This window comes from Macrobrachium rosenbergii, chromosome 23, assembly GCF_040412425.1.
Source record: "Macrobrachium rosenbergii isolate ZJJX-2024 chromosome 23, ASM4041242v1, whole genome shotgun sequence".
NCBI lineage: Eukaryota > Metazoa > Arthropoda > Malacostraca > Decapoda > Palaemonidae > Macrobrachium > Macrobrachium rosenbergii.
The window spans coordinates 33,473,715-33,496,533 of record NC_089763.1 but is presented as its reverse complement, the minus strand read 5'-3'; the positions used below and the strand labels follow the sequence as shown (position 1 = coordinate 33,496,533).

At 35.8% G+C, this 22,819-nt stretch overlaps 1 protein-coding gene across 1 annotated transcript; it reads left to right on the top strand.

Moving 5' to 3' along the window:
- Positions 1-1,921: 1,921 nt before the first annotated feature.
- Positions 1,922-21,653, top strand: LOC136851449 (mitotic spindle assembly checkpoint protein MAD1-like). Its single transcript, XM_067125538.1, has 14 exons — positions 1,922-2,287; positions 6,516-6,688; positions 8,612-8,779; positions 9,663-9,728; positions 9,981-10,121; positions 10,280-10,410; positions 10,819-10,942; positions 12,091-12,236; positions 12,875-13,019; positions 13,361-13,552; positions 14,810-14,997; positions 16,242-16,420; positions 18,337-18,527; positions 19,569-21,653. The coding sequence occupies exons 1-14, from the start codon at positions 1,951-1,953 to the stop codon at positions 19,962-19,964; spliced, it is 2,577 nt and encodes an 858-aa protein (XP_066981639.1). The 5' UTR covers positions 1,922-1,950; the 3' UTR covers positions 19,965-21,653.
- The last annotated feature ends 1,166 nt before the right edge of the window (positions 21,654-22,819 follow it).

Here is a 22,819-nt window from a genome sequence, read left to right as displayed (position 1 = left end):
TTGTTTTTATTTTTCATGCATGATGGTTCGGCTGTTCGTCGCCTGTTTTTTCGGCATCTTATCCTGTTCCTCTGTTCTGTCGAGGGCGCCTTTGGATCATGAGAAAGTACTCCTGTATTCGGCTCCATTTGAGAAGGACCTGTGATATTTCGGCAGTCTTGTAGCGACGCTCTCCTGCTTGCAGTGTCTCCGGAGTGTGACTTTTGACCTCCTTTCAACCTTCACGAGCTGGAGTTCTAGACTGAGATTTGGAGGCCAGGATTGTGAGCCTCTTGGTACTTAGCAGCTGGAAAGGAGAGTTAGACTTTGCTACTGCTTGGCTCCTTTGGAGGACGTCGTAGAGGACGGTCGTATGCATTACTGCCACTGCCTATAACACTGTGTCCTTGGAGTCGTGAGGAGGTCTTCAGTGGTGGAGAAAACGTAAGACTCCCTATTAACCACTTTATTTTGATTATATAAGTTGTCTTCCTCGTGTAACGAAATTTAGCCTGTTCATTGCAAGGACGTGCTGTGATCCCAGAAAGGGGTCTCTTTCAGGCAGAACAGGGACAACCTTTTGGAGGCATAGTGTTCCCCGTTGGGAATCCATTTTTCTTGTCGACTGTACATGTTACCATATATAATCCTTCGTGATAAAATGCATAAGTATGTTTAAGAAGTATTAAGATTGTTTTGAAATTATTGTTAGTAGGTTAAGATTTCCTTTTTCCCCCTTTTGTCTACCACTATTGTGTGATTGAGAGAGAATTTGTTCTACCTTTATCTTGTCGCTTTCTCTTTGCCTTAGTGTAATAGTTAGGTAGGCGACTGCGGCTGTGTATGGGATTTTATTGTTGATGATTGTATGTTTTCTTCCTATTTATCCAGTTTTCAGTGAGTTTTCTAAATGTTGATCATTATTTTTATATTAAATTGTTAAAACTTATTGTCGAGTATTTTGTATATCCTTTCTGAGATTATCTGAGGGGTTTGTTTGTCAGTGATCGTACTCCTTGGAATTCTTCCATTGTGGTATTGATTATAAAATCAGATCAAAAGAACCTGGTTGAACCCTGTACCACCTAGGAGTTCATAATAATATATATATGTTATATATATATATATATATATATATATATATATATATATATATATATATATATATATAGTATATATACTCTCTCTCTCTAGACCTAAACTTTCTATGTTCTTTTAACTATGTATCCACAGTATGCAGGGGCTAGGATACATAAGACTGTGGAAAAAGCTATAACCCTCTCCCCCCAAAATAAACAAATAAATAAATAAGTGTGATCCTGAAATGCAAAGGACAACTCATGATCATAGTGATAAAGTAATATCACAATGGTTTACTGAGGTCTATTGCCTACATATGTCCTGGCCTGCTTTTACTGAGAATACTTCTCAGTGTGGTGATAGTAACAAGGAATCGGAGTTATATAATAATGGAAGGGTTTATAAAAATTGTGCTGGAAACCACGAAATGGGAGAATGTATGGGTTTTGTTCAAAGAAGTTGTAAAGCTCTGGATATGAAAATCTAAAGAGTAGGCCTAGCACAGTTACCGATCATAGATAGAAATGATAATGTATTGGACTGCGCTGGTCGGAAGTAGAACAGTGCTAAATATAGTTGATAAAGGAGAACACTTTTGATATTGTTCTGTATATACTAGAATCCATGGCTGACTGTGATGAGTATCAGGTTGTCGGAGAGAAACATTACTCTTATCTTCGAGCGTTGAGATATTGGGGGATACACGTTATGCGGAATATGCGAAGATTAAATGAATGCCATTACAAATATGCCTACGTAAAAATGAGATCGAGGTCCCTGATAAGGAAATCTCAATAGCAAAGGGCAAATATTAATGAAACACCCTAGTAAATCCACGAACTAAATCAAATGCCCGGCGTTGTGTCCGAGAACCAGGCCATTAAGTCGTCCATGTTTGTTTACTTTCTGATCTTCGGCGACAACGTAAAGTCAACGTCTGTACCGGGGACCGTTTTCGTATTATTTCACGCTGTAGAACGTCCATTTCTCATCATGGACGATTCCCCAGAACCGACGATGATTCTGAGAACCGTGAACGACTTCAGGAACTTCGTGGCGAGCGGCACTAAGGCGAGAGAGTCGCTCTACAGGACTGGAAGCTCGCGACTGCGTTTGAATTTCTCCGAAGTCCGGAACGACTGTTCCTTCGAGGATGCGGCTGCTCTGCCCGACGACCACCAGCAGTCGTCTTCTAGAAAGCGACCCCTAGACGACCTTACTGGACTAGGTGAGGGAAAGAAAGTAAATTTGAGTTTTTGTAGCTTTTTTTTTTTTTTTTTTTTTTTGACCTGAAATGACCTCATTTACCGGAAGCACCTTTCCCTGGCCTACGCCCAGATGGAAAAATAAGTGGTAATTCTGTGCATTGGTTCCGCGCCTGTTTTTACCTTTTCAGCTGGTTTTTTTCTACACTTTTAGGGGTTCTGATACTGGCGGTGCATCTGTTTGTTGTCGGCCAAATGGGATGTCCCTTCGCCGTGTTCAGTACTGGCCCCGGGGGTGGGGTTGGGTACCCATACGTCAACAAGTTATTGCACTTGCCGGACGGGATATGAACCGTTCGGAACAGACGTACCCGTGTTCTGTCTTGTGAAGATCGCGTATGGAAATCCCTTGTTGGAGGGACTTCAGGGGTTAATTACAGGTTAATTACACCTGAGTGCCAAAAATTAAAGGTAAATTCACAATTAGCAACCAAAAAACTGTAGAAAAAGTCAAGTTATAGTGCCGTTGGCGATGTGGAGCTACCCTATAGTTCTACCCTTTATTGGCTGGTCGGAGAATCGAACGCTGGGCCAGCAGAGTACTAGCTGAGAACGATACCCATCCTTCCAATGAGGAACTAGGCCCAGATGGAAGTTGCCCAAGTAGATGCAACAGTGTTATGGTCAGGGGCGGTAGAACTATATAGTAGCGGCGTGGCAGGTATTACCTTGGAAACTGACATTTTCCATAGTATTTTGGTTGTTTATCAAGAATTTACCTTTATTTTTTGTCACTCAACTAACTAATGTAGGGTAAATGATCAGGGTTTAGACACATGCATGACAGAATTTTCCATATTATTTTATAAGTTGCCAATACATGATATGAAATTGTAACCTGCATTTTTGAAAAGAGCTCTACATCAAATTACGACTTATAAGGTGAGCCAATACCAGCCCCCCCCCCTCCATAACTAATACGGCAAAATTGTAACCAGTAAACACCCCTGGGTTACGTGGTATTATCCTATATTGGCAACTTATAAAATTTTACCGAATCTTCACTTTTCACTCGATATTTAATTAGAGAAATAACAAAAAAATTAAACCTTTAAGAAAACCTTTCAAAAGATTGAAGTTTCATTAACAAATTGAGCCATAGGAAACTGCCATACGAATAAAAATAAGCATGTGAAGTCTTCATAAAATAGGTGTTGAAGGCAATTTTGAATCCAATATGGCGTCTTCCCAAATGCTGAGACAAAATTGAGAGGCGATTGGACACTTCCTTCCCAGCACTCATTTAACGGTGTACTGACACTAATTGCATATATATGTAATGTTTGTAGATATTACTCAAGATTTTAGTTGTAATCAGCACAATAAAACAACATTTTGTTGCCTAATCTAGTGAAAGTATGAGACATGGAATTCCTGCTTGTCATGTGGTTGAGCTGAAATGCATTTTTACCCTTTAATCCATGGTTTTATCCTTACTGACATCACAACAGAAGCTCCACTGTGCTTATTTGATTGTAATTATGCACATTTTGTTCTTAATTCACTCACAATACCACTTAGAATACGTGAGAATGTTTGTTTATAGTACTTTACTTCATCAAAGTGGCGAAATTGTGACGGGAACAATTTTCCAACCATATTGTACATCTGGCAGCCACAAACATCTGAGAGCAGATGATGCATTAGTGAACTGTTTACGATAGAAATGTAGTATTTTGTTGTTAGGACTTTTCATTTATTTAAGTCCTTATTACTATGTAAACTTCTGAGACATGTAATGTGTATATATGAGTGTTACCACTTAGGCAAAAATACAAGAAAGTTGAATATGACAATTTATCTAGAACTGGTACGAGAGTCAAGATGCCATGACGTCAAAATACAGGACTGAAATAAAGGTTTTAAATCCAAAATTATTATTTAAAACACCATTATATTTGACAAAACTTACACTGTGTATGTGATATATATATATATATATTACACTATGTAGTATATATTAATAAAAAAAAAATAGGAAAACGTGAAAAATAGCTACATCATAATGTTCACAGCAAAATCGTTGAAATTTTTTCTCAGGAATCTGGTTTGCTCCAACAACAAATATTTTCAAATGAATTATAATGAACATGTAATACATTTACTCAATTTATAACCTTATTCTGGTGTTTAACTACCTAGTTAAGTAAGTACTATATATCTAGCGCTCTGGTGTTCCGAAAATTCGCTAGAGTTCCCCATCCAAACCCCGAAACATGCCAGCATTTACCACTAGTGTCAAGAAAACAGTGTCAGCGTCTGTGGGTACAAATATTTTGCAGATTTAAAACAGGAAATGGGTAGTTTGTTTACACAAGTGACTCGGCAAATATCGAGATGGCGTCACTCATCCACTTTTAAAGTGTTTTAAGTAAAAGTTTCAAGAGCGTCATGGCTGGTATGTTAGCACCGCACATGGCTAAATCTTAACGAACCTCTGTTTAATCAGAAATATGCCATTATTTCGTAATTTAGGAAAAAACTGTTACTTTGATAGGAATGTAGAGATCTCAGCGTGTTGTGTAGAGGGGGCACAAGTCTCACTGATGCTGATGGGGGTGAGTTCGAATGCATTTTCTGGAAGTTTCCAAACAGCGGACAAATGTCGCAGTGTCTCATGCTCCGAGCGTTTACCATATATCCTGATTAACATCAGAACTGATTATATTTTTGCTATTGCACATGCGGAGTGTTATAGGAGATCTTTTTCTTGAAAGTGAGTTTCCTTCACGGGGGGTCGGCCCCCCCAGCTAGGTAACATGGCCTACCAGGTAAGGGTAGGTTAGGGTACGTTAGGTTTGTATGGTTCATTTTATAATAGATTTCCGTAGCCAATCCCTTCTTGAACATATGGCTCCCTAATGTCTCGTATTCGCAGAGCTGTTCTACACAGTCCGTGTGGAGCTAATGCTTAGAAATACTGAGGGAGTATTTTCTCATATAATTCCCAAAGAGTATACTACAGTGTGTTTGCACCTTTCTCAGTGCAAACACACTATGTATATACTTAAATGCACTAAATACCAAGAGTGCTAATAAAAGCACCAAGGTGCGGGTGAGTAAAGCAAAGCCCAAGCGATCTGACTGGGTGCAAAAAAATACTTTGGCTCAGCCAGCCATATATGGATAAGCATTGTTCATTTGCTGACTGGATCAGTGAAGATGTTGTGCGCTAGTTGTCCTATTGATGAGGAGAGTTGGGGAAGGAAGAGGTGATCAAGTGTTTCATGTGTAGATGGTGATAACAGTAGGCAGTCCCCGAGTTAAGGCACAACTTAAGTTGGATCGTAACTTTTAAAAATTTATAAAAATTGAAAAAAGTGATGAAAGTATTGCCTTTAATCCTGTGGTTGGCTTACACACTGGAAGGATGGCGACACTTACTTATTTATAAGAGGGAGCTCAGAAACTATTACCCAGCCTAACATCGCCTGAACTTTGGATTTTCGCCTCAAGTCGGAGACAAATTTTTTATGAATGTTTTTGAAAAGTGTCGTAAGGTTGGATTGACTTTTGTCGAGACCGGCTTAACTCGGGGACTGCCTGTACACTGAAATTGCCTCAAGCCTACAGCTTGCTCTAACAACTGTAGCTACTGTCCTGTGCTCAACAGTGTGTTGGTGGGTGTGCTAAGAGAGAGAGAGAGAGATGCATGTTGTATGGTACAATTATTTAAGTTTTACTGTAAAAATAGTCTTAGTGCATGACTGCTGTTTTTTTGTCAGAATACTTGGGTAAATTTTACAATATGTACTGTACTGTATATGTTGTTTTGTATATAAAAACAGTATCCATAGATGGTGCAGGTAACAGGGGAGTCTATTAAACTTGAAGTGAGGGGGCATCACACCATGTGCATGACTGTTCAACATTACTGGTAACCTGGACTTTGTGTTCTCATTGTCTTGTTACACACAATACGTATATGTGTGTGTTTTTGTTTGTATGTGCGTATTATGAATTTTCCTGTCACATGATTTTGAACATTTTAGGAGCTCATCCTTTGCATATTAATTTCAAACTGTTTTTAAACAAGTGTATTATGTTACCTTTGTTTAAAAATGTGCTATATTTCATGTAGACTGTGGTTTGCAATCAGTAACAGTTTTATTATTTACCCTTCTGTCACTTTTCATATTAAAATTTTAATAGTTTTGTAAGAAACCTACAATTATTTTCTTGATTTTGCAGATGTGGCCAAAAGGTTCAGAGAGAAAGAAACAGAGTTGGCTGAAGCCAAATCAACCATAACTATGCTCAAAGGACGTTTGCACAATGTAGCAACATGTAACAAGAAGGCAAGACTTGAGAGTGATACTCGGGTAGAGGATCTTAAAAGAAAACTACTAAGAGATAAAGAACTGGTATGTATATTATTTTCATTTTTATGTCATTGATAGGTTTTATTTTAACCATTTTGATTTTTTTCCAATGTTACATGCATTAAAGACTTGGAAGCTGGGTAGTACCATGGCGACTTCCCACTGCAGTTGTCCCGAGTTAAACTCTTGCTGAGGCTCTTAAGTCTAGCAGCTGATTAATTAGTAGCTATTTGCCTGGCTCCCCATGTCCTAAGTGGGTGGAGAGGGTGTTTGGAAGCCTAGCTTAGTTGCATGTTTGGTCTCTAGGATATTGCACAACAGGGCACTGATGTGTTTCTGCTGCTTAGTGTTAACTTTTAATAGATTCAGTAGTAGTATGTAATTAGCTCATCCTTTCAGAAGTAATGAGGATGATTAAGGCCACTTGTACATCAGTGTTGGGTTTTAAAAAATTTTCCTTATTGCAGAATGTTTTCTTATAAAATCGTTACTCCTGGTTATTATCGACTGCTGTCACTTCACTAGTGGCCCCATTCTCGTCTGCGCTTGTTCATTCTCCTGCTAAAAGAGGTTTTACTTGAAGGGTGATTAGGGTGTCCATGTCACCTACTATTATATGCCTCTACCAGTGCACGCTGAAGGTTTCAGTGTAATGCTTGTCGGTTTGTTTACTGTATTGTTATTTGGGAATAGGTTGTAAGTTAGAGATAAAAATTAATCTTGAATAAAGATTTTCTCTGTGTTGTTACCATTTGCTCCTAAGATTTAAACTCTCCCACATAGTTTCTCACCTTTACTGTCAAGTATTTTTTTGGGTCAGAGGCTTCTGGTTCATGTGAACTGGCACACTTATCCCAACATCATCATCATAAGCGTTTTATGTTGTTTTTCCCCTTTATGGGTCAGACGTACAGTGAGTGCACATTCTCCCATCAGGCCTACTGTAGGTCCTATCCTCTTTTTTCTTGATGTCCTGGGCTCTCATTCTGGTTTTTATCCTGTTGCTTCCATATCTACCACTTTGTTAAACTTATTGACCTTTGTCCCTTCTCATCACATATTCAAGCTGTCTTTTAGATCTCATCCCAACATAGACCATGCTACTTCTTGGGTATTTGTTTATGTTATGCTTTCAGCTTTACTGATGGCATTCATTAAAAATATGTAGAGTAGTGAAGCTTATCATGGAATCAAACTTTAAGCTCATATATGGCTGGCCTGGAGAACCTGTTTGTGAATGAGGGATGAAAACTAGTGCAAGATATTGTTAAAGATTTTTTCAGTTCAAAGGAAACAAGTGAAAAGTAAGACAAAAAAAAAAAAACTGCAGTTGAGGGGACACTGCCAGAACTTCAGTACTGATTTCATTGTGCTACAGTGGCATTGTAGTGCCAACCTCACTAGGGGGAATTGGTGATGATGCTTGAATGAATAGTATCCATTTACATGGAACACCTGGATATTTATTTTTTTTTTTTTTGCAGAGTGTCAAAGTTCAGAGTATTGTACATCCTTTTACAGTAATGAAAATTTTTCTCCTGTTCTTTATTCCCCCTTCTTTTTTTTTTTTTTTTTTACATACCAAGCCTGCATAGGACATTAGCTTATCCTGTTACCCTCCTTGTGGAAAAAAAGAAATAGATTTTTGCTGGTGGAAGAATTTGGTGATTTTCATCTTCTATCAGTCATCTTTTTCTGTCTTTGGGACAAGTGTGTTTGTGTATTCTCTAATCATTACATTATTGTTTGGTTAAATGATTTAATACACTCTTTTCATAGTACTGCATCTGGAATTGATTGCATTGCATTACTGAGATTATTTCAAATATAAACTATATCTCCCTTTCCTTTCTGAATACGTCAAACTATCAAGATTGGAACTGTTAAATACTTTTCCCAAAAGTGTTGTGATACAGTGATTGTTGAAGAACTTAACATATTTATTTATGCTGCACTGTGTTTCAGATTGATGACCTGCAACACAAGATCAAGCAGTTGCAAGCTGCCCAGAAGGAGGCCCAGGAAGAAACACGGAAAGTTAAGCAACATTGCAATGTTTCCACATACGAAGCTGAGACAAAGGTTATAAATATGCAGCGGGAATACATTGAGCAAAATAACAGGCTTAACGAGGTATGGTCATTAAATTTTTCTTTACATTCTGTAATATTTTTAAATCTCTAGCATGAAGCAGATTTTGAAGATGGCTGTGTAATGCCTAATGATGTGAAGTATAAACTAAAGTACAAAAATGTAGCTTAGCCTGTGTCAGATGTCTGTTGAATTCTTTTCCAAGAGTCTACTAAGACTCGACAAGTTTAAGAGTAGTACAGTACAAGCAGCAGCAAGACTTTGTGGTTTATTTCAGCACCAATTTTAATAGTGATGTGCAAGTTGGAATATTGCGTCCTAATCAGCGTCAGACCTTATGAATATATAAGAATATCCCCGGCTGAGTCCTAAGACGCTCCATTGTGTTCAGTACATTTAAGCATAGACAGGGACTGAGTTGGAAAATTTTGTTTGTCAAATTATAACTTCCCAGGAAGTTCTAGCATGTTTTTAGATGAAGGTAGGACTAAAAATTTGGATGGTAAATTGGCTCTTTTTATATTTTATCGTCACCTTTGTAATATACAGTAAACTGCAATTTCAGATGTGTTTTGGTGGGTTGGTTGTTGACATTGGTTAAGATAAAAATTACTTGTGGCATAATACAAAACATTTTGTCAGTGTTGAAACCTGAATGTACAACTTCCTTTAGTTGGGTACCCTGCTATTAATGTGACCTGGTTTTTAGCTTAACAGTTAACTGCAAGGATCATCAAGTAAAGGAATTTATAATGAACTTCATTTTATGTTCTTGGAAGATATATGTATAGCTGTAGCAGGGTGCACTGTACCCCTTGTCTCAGGCATTTGGTGATTGTGGTTATACCTCTGCATATGGTTATACTTGATGTTTTGTAAGACAGTTTATGAATTCTTTTTCACTTACGTCTTTTTTCTCACTCAGGAAGTTTCATTTCTTCGGCAAAGAGTTGTGGACTTAGTAACGGAAGTCGAAGAGAAAACTGTTGAGGTATGAATAATTTGAATTGTACCATCTTTTGAATTATGCTTAGTTTTATGTCGGTGGGCCATCTTCTTTTTTTTTTTTTAACAAATTTCTTGAATTTTAGAAACACAAGTCCTTTGTATCATAAAGGGACATTGTTGCATGCATTTTGTATTTTCCTGTTGTCAGAGGTCTAACATTGTACAGTATATTTGTTGGGCTTCATTTTTTTTTCCTGTGTAAAACCTTATATTCATGTATTTTATATTCCCTCAGGTGGAAAGCACTAGGTCTCATGCAGATGTATTAGCACAGCAGCTGAATACAGCTGAAAGTAAAATAAGAGAACTTACAACAAGCCAGCTTCAACTAGAGACACTTCAGTTGCAACTAGAACAGGCTAAAGCTAAAATTAAGGCAAGTTGAATCACCTGTTTCAATTTTTTATTAGAAGTCATTTGTATTTGTGTTTCTGAGAGACGTTCAACTTGTGTACCATGTATTATATGTTTTAACTCCACAGGGAGACAAGCATTGTGTTGTAAAATAATTTACTTTCTTGGTTTATTCTGTAGGATCTTGAAATAAGACAGAGTGAGTTCTCAGAAGCAGAGAAGAAAAATGAGATATTTGAATCAACTGTTTCAAAGTTATATGACCTGGATAAAGAGAACAACAAGTTAAGGGGAGAAAACAAATTTCTCAAGTAAGTGTGATACATTTTGCAGATTATAATTTTAGTTGTATATTTAGAAGCATTGCTAATGTCCACTTGTATTTGGTCTGTTTTGCAGGTTTGATTAAATTGAGAACCATTTTGAATTTTTGCAACAAAATTTTTTGTTTTGAATTTACTTTATCTTGAATTAAGTAATATACTACAAGGACTTCCTTGCTACCTCAAAGGTAGCTATGCAAAAATATACTATTTTCATGTTGTACATTGTGTATGTTCTGTTGCTTTGATTTGAAAAATTTCATGGAAAGCAAAGGGATGAATATCTTTCAGCTGTAATAATTTTTCTGTTGTCTGTGCTGTGTGGACTCAAGCTTAATCCATTTAGCATGAAGAAGTAGAAAGATTGTCTGAAATGTTAATTTTTTATTATTTCAGGGACACTGCCATAAACACAAAGCTTATAGAAGAAAAGTTAGTGAATGCGAAGCAACAGATCATGCTTTTAGAGTCTCGATGCGAAGATTTAGCACACTTCCAAGCAAAAGCTGACCTTTATAAGGTAAGTTGTCTTACAAAATGTTCAACACAAGTTTATACCTAGTACAATGTGCCCTAGTTACATTGCTTTCTGCATTTCACAAATACCTTAATGCGATTGTCACCTTACATCTTAAGACAAATTCTTTGGACAAGCCTGCCTGTATTATATTGCTGTATTTTAACAATGGTGAGTTTTGTTGCATTATTTGAAACATGCATCCATTCGTATGGAACGAACTGGAAAGGTCATTTACTTGCTATGCAAGTTTCCCCTGAGTAGACCTCTCATAGGTGGAACGAAACTAGAGCAAGGTGATGAAAATTAACCAAAAAAATCTACAAAATATTTATGTTCACAAAATAAACAACAGAGAAACTGTTGCCTAAAAATTTAGGCAAAGAAGTATGGCACTTGAAACTTGCAGCAACCATTATTTGAGTTGTTTAAGTTATTACAGTACTTATAAGTAGCTTGAATCACACAGCTGAGTTAACTTTTTCAACTATTAGGGCTGGCCTAAAGGATTTGTTATTATTTGGTTAAATGAATTACAACTGCTTGAAAATTAACCTGCAAACTGGTAATGTTTGAGATCGTTACAAAATTTGTTTGAGATTTGTTTCCAAGATTTGTTTGATGTTTGTTGTTGGTTGTTTCTTCTTTGGAAATTTAATATTGAGTTTTTCTATTTCTAGAAAAATAAATGAGGAGTTGAATAGGTTTTTGTTTTTTTTCAAATGTGCTGACATGATAAACAAACTAAAAATATCAGTAATTTGCTGAGCAAGCTTTCACAGAATGCTTTTGGGTAAAGAGATAATATACCACAGTGCACATGAAAGTAATATCTAAATGAAGATAAACAAATTGCAAATAAGCAATGCAAGAAATATCTAGGAAAAGAAAATTTGCATGACACTGTTAAGTAGCATCCCATTTTTTTAAAGATGCATAAGTAGTAACAAAGTCTGTTAAATGTCTGTGCAATCAGTAGTACCTATGGAGTTGCACATTCTATTCTCTCTCTCTCTCTCTCTCTCTCTCTCTCTCTCTCTCTCTCTCTCTCTCTCTCTCTCTCTCTCTCTCTCTGACATTTCACCACCACATTTCATTCAAAAGTATTGTACTGATTTCTAATTATTGTAATAATCTTTTGACTCCGTTAGAATAAGCTGAAGACACTTGAAGATATCATCATGGAAGAATTGAATTTGACCCAGAAGCCAACAGTACAAGAGTTGAAGAATCACATTTCAAAGTTGAAGAGGGAGGATATACAACTAACCACTGGGATAGAACAGTTGACAGCCAGGTATGATCGGTAATCACTCAGAATATTTATGGTTGTACAGTATATTTGTCTTCAGGTTCAATATTAGTAAATCTGAAAACTTAAAAGGGATAAATCAGCCAGTGAAAAATAAGAATGTTAACTCTGGTATACCTATCTAATAATAGTTATGTGTTAATACACAAGAGCAGGTATTATTTCATAAAAAATGTTGAGTTTGAGTACATCTGCCTAGTTCATTGATTCAACAGTTACTGTTTAGGGGTTGCTTCGTGCTCTCAGTTACTAATCCTTACTAATCCTTAGAGGCCATGGCACATAAGAGTGAATGATAATTGTTTTTGGAGTCATTAGCAGGGGTATTTAACAGCCTTTTGCTTTTATTTTCAAGTAACAGCAAACCCTATGAAATTAAGAGTTTGAATTTGAGTCTACAGTGGTAATAGTGTCATATTATTTATTTATGCTGTATCTTTGCTTAAACTCTTGTTGCTTTTGTAAACATCTGAGGATTAAAATACTCTTGGTGGTACTAACAAAATTTACATGTACTTTTTTTCTGTTTAACATTAAGCTGTCCATAAATAGTAATTGCTCTGTATTTACCACATGACTTCCTAAACCACTTGGATGTTAATTCTCATACCATTTCTCCTTAGTCAAAAGTGTATGGAGCAAAGTCGGGTGCAAGGAGAACAAGAGATCAGGAATCTCAGATCACAGCTAGACAGGCAACAGACTGTTATCCAGCAGAATGTTCAGATAGTCAAGAGACTGAAGAGGAAAGTGCTTCTCTTAACACAGGTATAGTGATAATGCTAGACATCGTTTTATGTTGTCAATAAAGTGAATATTGTTTTGAAATTAGAGTGAATTGGTGAAGTTACATACTATATCCCATATTCAGATATAGTTTTAGACATACACTATTTTTTGTTTATCTCTGTTTTCCACAGATGGGTATGAATTTAATCTGTGAAATGTTTATTTTTTTTTAATAATCATTACATCCACATTTTTTTTTAATAATCATCACATGCAAATGTTGTGGGCTTTGCCTTATTGCATAATATTGTGGATAGTTGGTCATTTAGATGTTTAGAGTTTGCTGTTGTTTTAACAACTGAATATGTAACACGTTACAGGAGAGGGACAGTTTAAAGAACATTATCACCACGTATGAAGCTGAGCTTACCATCAACTATTCTACAGTTAGCCAAGAAAGAATTGAAAAGCTCGAAAGTCAGTTGGAATCGTACAGGGAAGAGCTTAAGCTAATGGAAGAAGAACTGGAAGAGTCTTACAAGTCAGCTGTCGAGGGGTCTGAAACTCCCAAAGTATGTTCATTTATTTTTAGCCTGATACCTATTAGGTAGTGGTTACAAGTAACAGCGTTAGTCCTTCAGCTCTCAGGTTCAGTGCTGGATAGCACTGTGCAGTAATGGGCTCTGGGGTAACTTGGCAGGTCTTGTGACAAAGTTTTCTTGCATAGCTCGAGGTATGCTTTAGCTTTCTTGGAAAGATAACCTAAACATTACCAAGTAAAAACAAAATTCATCATAAAACATATGGTAAAGAAATTATTTTTGTGCTTTAAGAGAAATTTTGTCTGGAATCCAATCCAGCAGTAGATCAGAAAGGTTCATTAATAACAGCATAGGACAACTGTTTCATGAATCAAAGTTCCAAAGTTGTTTAAAACATTTTGATATAGAGCCATCTATGTTTAATTAGCTCTCTCTCACTCTTTGAATGATTGTTTACTACTCTTCCCACAGATATCTAACAATTTAAAGTAAATGAAAAGCATTGAATAATGTTTTGTATATTTTAATATTTTATACTTGAAAATGAACTGTTGCTGTAGTTTTGTCACCATCATCTTAAATGTCTTTACTTAAGCTTTTTGTTTAAGGGGCTTAGACATGAAAAGAGTTCCCTCCATTCTCCTCTGTGTTGTAATCTGTTTCTGCCTGAACTCCCATTAGATATAGCCTAGGTCTTCATATGTGCCATTATTTCATGATTTTCTGTGCCCCCATACAGGTCTTACAGGTCTTTGCCCCGTACTTCTATGCCTACAGGTTTTCAGACCAATTGCTTCTCGTCACATATTCAAACCATCTCAGTCTTTTTTTTCTATTCCTTTGATGTTGCATCTGTCTACCAGCGGTTCATTGGTAATGCACTCTTCCCACCATACTCTGGCCATAATTCTTACCATACTGTGGTTAAAGCTTTTTCCTTGTCAGTGCCTTGTTTCTGCTACATAGTACAGGCCATTTGTGCTTATCATAAGTTTTTGTTCTCAACCAATTATCCAGCTCTCTTTCTCTCTTCTGGCTGGGATAATTTTGGGTACATAACCTGTTGCTATATCTTAGGAAAGCAAAGATTCATTAGGTCTGGTTAAAGAAAGATTGGATGAGTGAGGTAGAGTACTTCTGTATAATTAAATATATTTGTAATTAATTTTGATATTGTATCATAGATTACCAGAGGAAACAAACTGGAATGAAGCAACAGTCATTAAATACTGTATTAGATAGGTTTGTATCTTTGAGTTCCTGTTTTTAAACCTTTTTCCTTCACAGAAGAGGGATCGAAGTGAGAGAGTTTTGAGCATGGAGAAGAAAATGGCTGAGCTCGAAGAAGAGGTGAGGAAACTAAAAGAAGAAAATGAAGCTTTAATCCAGGCAAAAGAAGTCTTAGAAGGAAGAATAGAAAACCTGACCTTGAAAGGGGATTATGACCCCACTACTACAAAAGTCTTACATTTCAAGTATGTACTTTAAGCAAACCTTAAGTGTAGTGTATGTCAGTAGCAGCAAGTATTCCTCTGTCACTGTATGGTAACAGCTAGTGTTATGGAACGTGATTTAACACACAAAATTTGGGAATCAATATACAGCCTAGTTTAAGATAAAAAATCAAAGTGGCCTGGGTGTGAAATGGCAAGCCCTTATATGTGAAAGAATTTGCCCTCCTGTTATTTATAGGTTTCCTATGTACCCTGGCAAGAACAAAAGGCCTCTACATTTTTTCATGTGTAGGGAAAAAATCCTTCATATCAAGCTCCAAGCTCGAAGGAAGAAGGGAACTTGCACATTGCTACATATATATGTACGCCTTAGACACACACACATAGTATTCCTTTTTGGCATCACGCCACTAAATGTCCGTACATTTCTTCTTAAATCAAGCTTGTAGTCAATGAGGAAATAGGAATTCTCACTTTTACAGACTTTCTTTGTCCTTGGTACACTTAAGATTTTTCAGATCTGGAAGGGAAACTACTAACTATTGCAAAATTTCATGTATATTTTGCTGTCCCACAAGTCTCTTGTACCAATATTTGTTACTTTTGAAGTACAGTACTGAGTTTAACCCTCCACCTTTCCCATTGCATCAACATAGCCACTTCTTAGAGCGTACTTTTTCATTTGCTTCCTTCCTAGTCCACATATATATTGCTTTGCTTATGGTGATTTTCAGTCCTGTCCTCTCCATTCCACTTTTTCATCTTTTAAACACTTCTGGAAACCTCCCCTTGAGTCTGCTGTTAACACAAAGTCACCTGCATATAGCAGGTGCTAGGGGACTCCTTTTTTGCTCAAGTTTGTGCTGTGCCTTCCTCCATTACTGTGATAAAAAGCAAAGGGCTCTAGGTTGGTCTTTTGTAGACCTACATCTATCAAACTTTTTGATATATCTGCCGTTGTTTTGCTATTGATATCATGTTAGGACAGTAACATCACCAGCTCTTTGAGTTTTTCCAGTATTCCCTGCATTCATAGTACACAACCATTTGTGTTGTTACTCTTAATTGTATTCTTAAAATCCCAATTGTTTTATGGTAAATGAAAAACACTTTCAGCACTACAGTGGGCTTGCATTAAAGTATAGGGAAGATTCATACAGTTGCTAGTTATGCAATACATAGTCCTAGTAATTAACTTGAATTTTTTGTCGCTAATATCATTCTGTTGAGTAGTGTCTCACCTGTTCCATAATTTTGTCCGACAGAAACAATCCTCTAAGTACCGCAATAGAAAATCGTGAGACGCAACTGGAGACGCTGGAGAAAGAAAACGAAGCTCTGCGAGAACGTGTACGTTTATTGGAAGAAGGAGACCAGCATAACCTAACACAGAAGGTTGGAATGAAAGTGGCCACCGAGGGCCATTCAACCAAAGAGGTTTTGAGTAAGTGTGAACCCTTGGTTGTTTCACAATGCATATGCATAGCTGCAATATTTTAAGGAGTGCGCCGAGAGCCGAATTTTGAGAAATTATTGAATATCAGTTATTAACAGTTTTCAACTGTTTTATGTAGTAAATAAACATATCCTGAAGCACATTAATGCTAAAAAAATTTTTAGACTGGTTTATTGACAATTTTGTTCATCGCATGTATGGCACTGTGAACCACAGATTTTTAAAAAAAACCTTGTAAAAAAAGTCTGTATAACTAATTCTGGATAGGATCCAGTGAGTTATACACTGTTTTTACTTGTTAATAAACATTTCTTGAAGCATTATTGCTAAAAAAAAATTTAGATTGTTTCATGGACAATTTTGTTCATCGCTTGTGACACTGAGCGACAAATTGTAAAAAACGTAAAAAATTCTACATGACTAATTCTGGATAGGATCGAATTATATTTTGGACTGTTCTATGTGTAAATAAACATATTTGGAAGCATTATTACTAAAACAAATTATTTACATTGGTTCATGGACAATTTTGTTTATTGCTTTTACGCCACTGTGAATGACAAATTGTAAAAGTATGTGTAAAAAAAGTGTCAAACTAAATTTCACAAAAATAATAGTTACCCACCAAAATATCCCATTCTCTCTAGCAGTAAGGTCATTGAGAAAACAGGCTATATAGTAATGATATAGGGATAATTCGCTCAAAATAAAATTAAAAATTATTAGAAAAACATAACTTGGTAAAATTTGCATATTTTTACGACTGTCTTTTGGTTGGAAATACAGGCAGTCCCCGGTTTACGACGGTTCCGGCTTACGACGTTCCGAGGTTACGACGCTTTTCAAATATATTCATCAGAAATTATTTCCTGGCTTACGACGCATGTTCCGGGAACGCTGCCCCAAAATGGCAGAATAATCATAATTTGAAGGTTTTTTGATGTAAAACTCAATAATAATGCAGTTTACATCGTTTTCAATGCACCCAGAGCATTAAAAGTAAGGTTTTCTTATGATTTTTGACGATTTTCGACGATGTTCCGTTTCGGTTACGAAACCCCGTCGTAAACCGGGGACCGCCTGTATTCACTTTCAACTTCCTGTGGAAGGTACAGAAAATTGTTTAGAATTTTTTTTCCTATACCATGTGCATATCTTCCTCTTACCATTGATTTTTTTATTTTTAATTGGCCAACCTTAAATTTAGCCTGGTCTAGGGGTGTGCTTAATATATATTTAGCCCATCCCTTAAGGGTTAAAAATCTGCAACATTATTAGGTAAAACTGACTTGTTTTGTTAAATGACTTATTACCAAATACTTAACCAGGAAATTTTTTGGCATTTACCTTATTGTTAGTTCTTTACATCTACTTTCACAGTGTAAGGATTTTATGAAAATGCTAGTGAAAAATCAGGGTGGCAAACTGTCAACTATTTTCACATGAATAGTTTTACTTTGAATTCAAGTAGAGTAGTCATTGTTGTGACTAAATTCCAAGGAAAGTCATCATTGCTGTGAACAAAAGCTCATGTGGCTTCAGAATTTAAATTCCATTGTTTAGTATTTTAAAGGTGTACAAGCATTTTTGATGCATGACAAGATACTTGACAGTAGGAAACAAATATAAAAGAAATCTCAAATCACAATTAATTGAGAAATTAAATGCCCCCCACTTGTTAAATCTGGAAATAACCCTGTCACGCTCTTTATGTGTGCTTTTTATTTTATTTACCTTGTAAAAGTATTTGATTTTATTCATTAGATAAAGGTTTTCATTTTTCCACCAAACTTTTTTTTTTCTAAAGTGTTAAAATGAAAGTTGTCTTTCAGAAAATTTAAAGGTAGCCTGCAGGTCTTTTTTAAACTTTGTAATGATTGTGTTTTTTTTTGTTAATGATTTAGGTTTACAAGAGCAGATGGCTTCCATTGAGACACGGAACAAGCGATTGATGGAACTCTTTAAAAAGAAGTCTCTTGAAATGAGGGAGGCTATCTATCTTCTCACTGGATACAGAATAGACAGTACAGGTGATAATCATTACAAACTGATCAATATGTATGCAGAGTCTCCTGAAGATTTCTTCATGTTTCAGGTGAGTGAAAAGCTTATTGTCTTCACATTTTAATGTCAGGTTTTCCCTTGTTAAGACTCTAGTTCAGGCTTTGATCAGTAGTGTTTCTTTTTTCTTTCTTGTGCATTCTCTGCCCTCTCACTGGTCTGTGTCCAACCAGATGGCTTGGTTTTGGTCTTGCATTTCTGTTATAATCCCTAATGCACACACTGTTACTTTTATACAATTTCTTTTATCATTAATTTCATCACTCATACATTGTTATTAAGGTAGTCATACTATTACGATTTATCACGACATGAATATATACTATCCCAGTTTACTTGGTAGCCTTAAGAAGCCATCAGGTGCAAAGAATATCCAGGAAAGAGATATATTCAGCATGGCAATCTATGTCTTTTCCAAAACAAATATGATGTAACCTGTTGCTCAAAATGGGGGTAAAAGTAATAGGGGTAAACGTTTAGCAAAGGATCAGTGTTCAGGCCAAATAGCTGGGAAGACCAGACTTGCATTCCCAGATATATTATCACTGATAAAATCTTGTAAAATAGTGACTTCTGCTTAGGTAGTGAAAACTCCATACTAAAAATCATTGTTAATTTACAAGTAATGCAGCAGTAACAGTAGTATAACCAGACCCCAGAATCAAAACTCATGTTTTAGAAAAGCAATGTCATAACGTAATTAGTTTTCAGAGAGTAATAATTCACGTTTACATTTTAGTTGTGAAATGCCTGCTATGAAACTTGGAAATTTTGCTTTGCTAAACAGGAATCTAATGATTGTGCTGCTTGAGTGGTGTTTTTTCCTTTAACTGCAAAGCTTTGTTTTGTCACTTGTTTGAGCTCCACACTGTTTTTCTTTAGGCTGAGCAGGCCAAGGGCATTAGGCTGTTTGCTCTATTGGCTTCATCTTTTACTAAAAGAAAAATTAATGTACAGTAATTCTTATTTAGGGAATGTAAACCCCAGTGATAGTGTGGCTTACTAGTAGAGTTAATAGTTACTGATGAAGCAGCGAAATTTTTCCCCAGCATATTTAAAATAATATCCTTTTCAGCTTTCGACAGATGGTCAGGTTCATTTACTTGAAACAGACTTCTCAAACACTCTAGAGGAACTGATGGACACATATCTTCAAAGGAAAAACTCATTCCCAGCCTTTTTATCAGCTGTAACACTAGACTTGTTCAGGAAACATTCCACAGAGTCTCCTTTGAGTGGAGTGGAAGAGGAAATGGATGATGATGAATTGGAACACATGCATCGAGAAATTGAACAGAGGCCACAGTTACCACTGAGCCAAGGGGATGATATGCCTGAAGATGAAGAAGAAGAAATGGAAGAGGAGGAAGAGGAAGAACTAGAAGAGGAGGAGGAGGAGGAAGAAGAAGAAAATGAGGAAGGGGAAGAAGCCGAAGAGGATGACGGAGACGATTTGATATGCTTAGATTAACAATTACAGTACTACAGATCATTTGGCCAAGAACAGTAAGAGCTTTGGGTCGGACCACAGTGCCAAGTGACCTGTTGTTTTTATTTGGATTTACAATAAATATACACAAACAAGAGATCTCTGAAAATACAACCAGGGACTGCGCAAGCATCTTGGGGTTTATGCAGTTCAAGCTAAGAGAAAGGTTATGCATGCAAGCTGCTCTCTATCCAAAACAGCTAATCGAAGTGATTGTGGACAAGCAAACAATTTTTCATTATTCCTTTATGCATGTATTTTTTATCTACTGGATGTTAACTTCTAAGACATATAAGTGTTTATAAAACTAACATTTATATTTGGTAATAATTTCCATATTTTTTTTTTACATATTTTACAATAATGAAAGGAAGCTTACAAAAAATGCCTTCCATTCATCAGTAAATGGACAAAAATTAGTACAAACTAATTTAATAATACACAGTAATGTATTTAGGAGTTTCCATAATAAACAAACTGTTTTCGTGCTGCATACTATTTTCCAAACCAAGGCAAGATGATGGTATGAAGTGAATCCATACAATTAAATGTACATAGCTTGCATTAGATAGTAATGAGATCTTATTAGCTAGGAAATAGATCATGGAACATTTCTCTGAAGTAGAACAAAGATATTTAGAATTTGTATATATAATGCCTTGAATTTATGAACTGTTGAAGATCAAGAGGGAACATTAAGCTACAGTATATCACAAGAGGTAAGTCTAAGCTCACATAACCTTATGCTATGGATCCTTCACCGGCTTATACCACCCCAATATTGATCCATATGTCATTCGTGAACAGGCATATTTTACAAACTTATTGTTTGCTGTATTGAGATATGGCCATTTACTACCCAATGGTAAAGGCTGTGGAACATCCTGCAAATTGCCTGAAAAATATTTTGCTCGAGGCTTCAGCTCCTTTGAGCATTGTCTACGCCCACTGTTAATGACAGATAGTACATGATATGATTTAGATGGTTCAACCTGCATGTGTAGTTAAGGATACTAAACCCAACTCCTGAAGCTAAAGGCTTATTCCCTAAAGTTAAATTTCCTGTTATCTGCAGCCACAAGACATTAACATTACCACAAAGACATAACACCTGTGTTTGAATTGGAACTACAGTATATTTACTCTAATATTTCTTCTTAATCTATAATAAAAATATTTTGTATAAACTTTATTACCATGCAATGACTACAATACAATGCTGTATATATATAATATATATATATAGTTGGAGAAACTAGATAGATATATATCTATTCTCAAATATTAGGCCACAAACACCCTACAGTATTTCTGTAATTTGATAAATTCACTGGACTGTGGAAGTAAAATATCCAAAGGAAATGATCTAAGTGTTACTTGTGGCTTAATTTTTGAAAAGTACAGAAATTACATGTGCAAAATTAATGAGAAACCATCATGTACATCTACGTAAAAAAATTAAGATATTTTCCTTCTTATACAATAACTTGGTTTAGGCTTCCAAATGATAACGTTGCAAAGCAGAGTTTTTTTGTTTGCAGTGAAACTAAAATTACCATAGTGCTTTGTATATGAAAGACTGCACTTGATGTATATAGTCTTATGGTTTTAAGTTAACTGGAGATTTGTATATTCAGCAATATAATGGTAATAAAACATTGCAAAAACTCACTTTATCTAACCTTTACTTTTCATCTCAACCTTTACTTTTCATCTCAAATATTGTTCTGTTCATGGTCGCCAGATATATTTCTTTTCAAGGACTGATGCTCTCCTTAGAATTCAAACTGAGGAAGTACTAACATTCCACAGAACATTCACTTGGTTAACACTCTTTCAATAACAGAAGTCACTCTCATCTTGTAGGTGCCAAGCCTGCATTCACATTAATATTGCAGAAGTTCTAGTAGTATGCCATACACTGATGCAGTATATCACTTAACCTTGCCAATACTTTATGAAAACACTTCCAAAATATGCTGTTGTGTGTACAGTATAAAGGCCTTTCCTTCCAACAGGTAAATACTTATAAATGGAAAATTTAAAATACAAGGACAATGCCAAGCACTTTACAAATTTACTTAACTCATAAAAACCTCAAGACCTATTGATTACCACAAAATGTATAGTGTTCTACAAATGATGTTTATGCAAAAATCATCTTCACAAAAAGCAATTCTACGATGAGAAATTGCAAGATAAAAAATTGTGCATTTCTTATATTAATGTTTGATCACTTTACAGTTTACACCTTTATCATTTAAGGCTTCTTTCTACCATCTTCTTTTGTTAGCCTATCCATAATTCGGCTCTAATTTCCACAAGGAAACCACGAACTCTACCAAAGGTTACTTCTATCATGCAAGTTTACCTGATTTGTGTTCAACTGCAATCACTAACATTGTATAAAGGACATTCTTTGCAATTCCACTAAGGCCACTCAATTAGAACCCTGGATGAAATATCAACAGCAACAATGTCAATCTGATATGTAACCTGCAAGTCAATTAAAGATTTGCAAGCATTCTAAACTAAACTAATTAATTCAAAGAAAAAATAACTTCATGTATCATGCTTGTATCAGTATGTTTACCTTAAGTGCACTCTGCATACTACATTACCATATAGTGCAAGTTTCAGTCTTCCTGTACCCTTTTACTGTAATCAAAGAAGTGCTATCTATTTTCCTGTGACATTACTGCAATCACAGAAGTTATATCAACATACCTGTATAATTTTGAAAATACAAAGACTTTTGTTCATCTTTTTGTAATATTTCATGTGATTAGATGGTGTGTGATTAATAATACACTGCTTTGTGTGGTTACACTGAATAC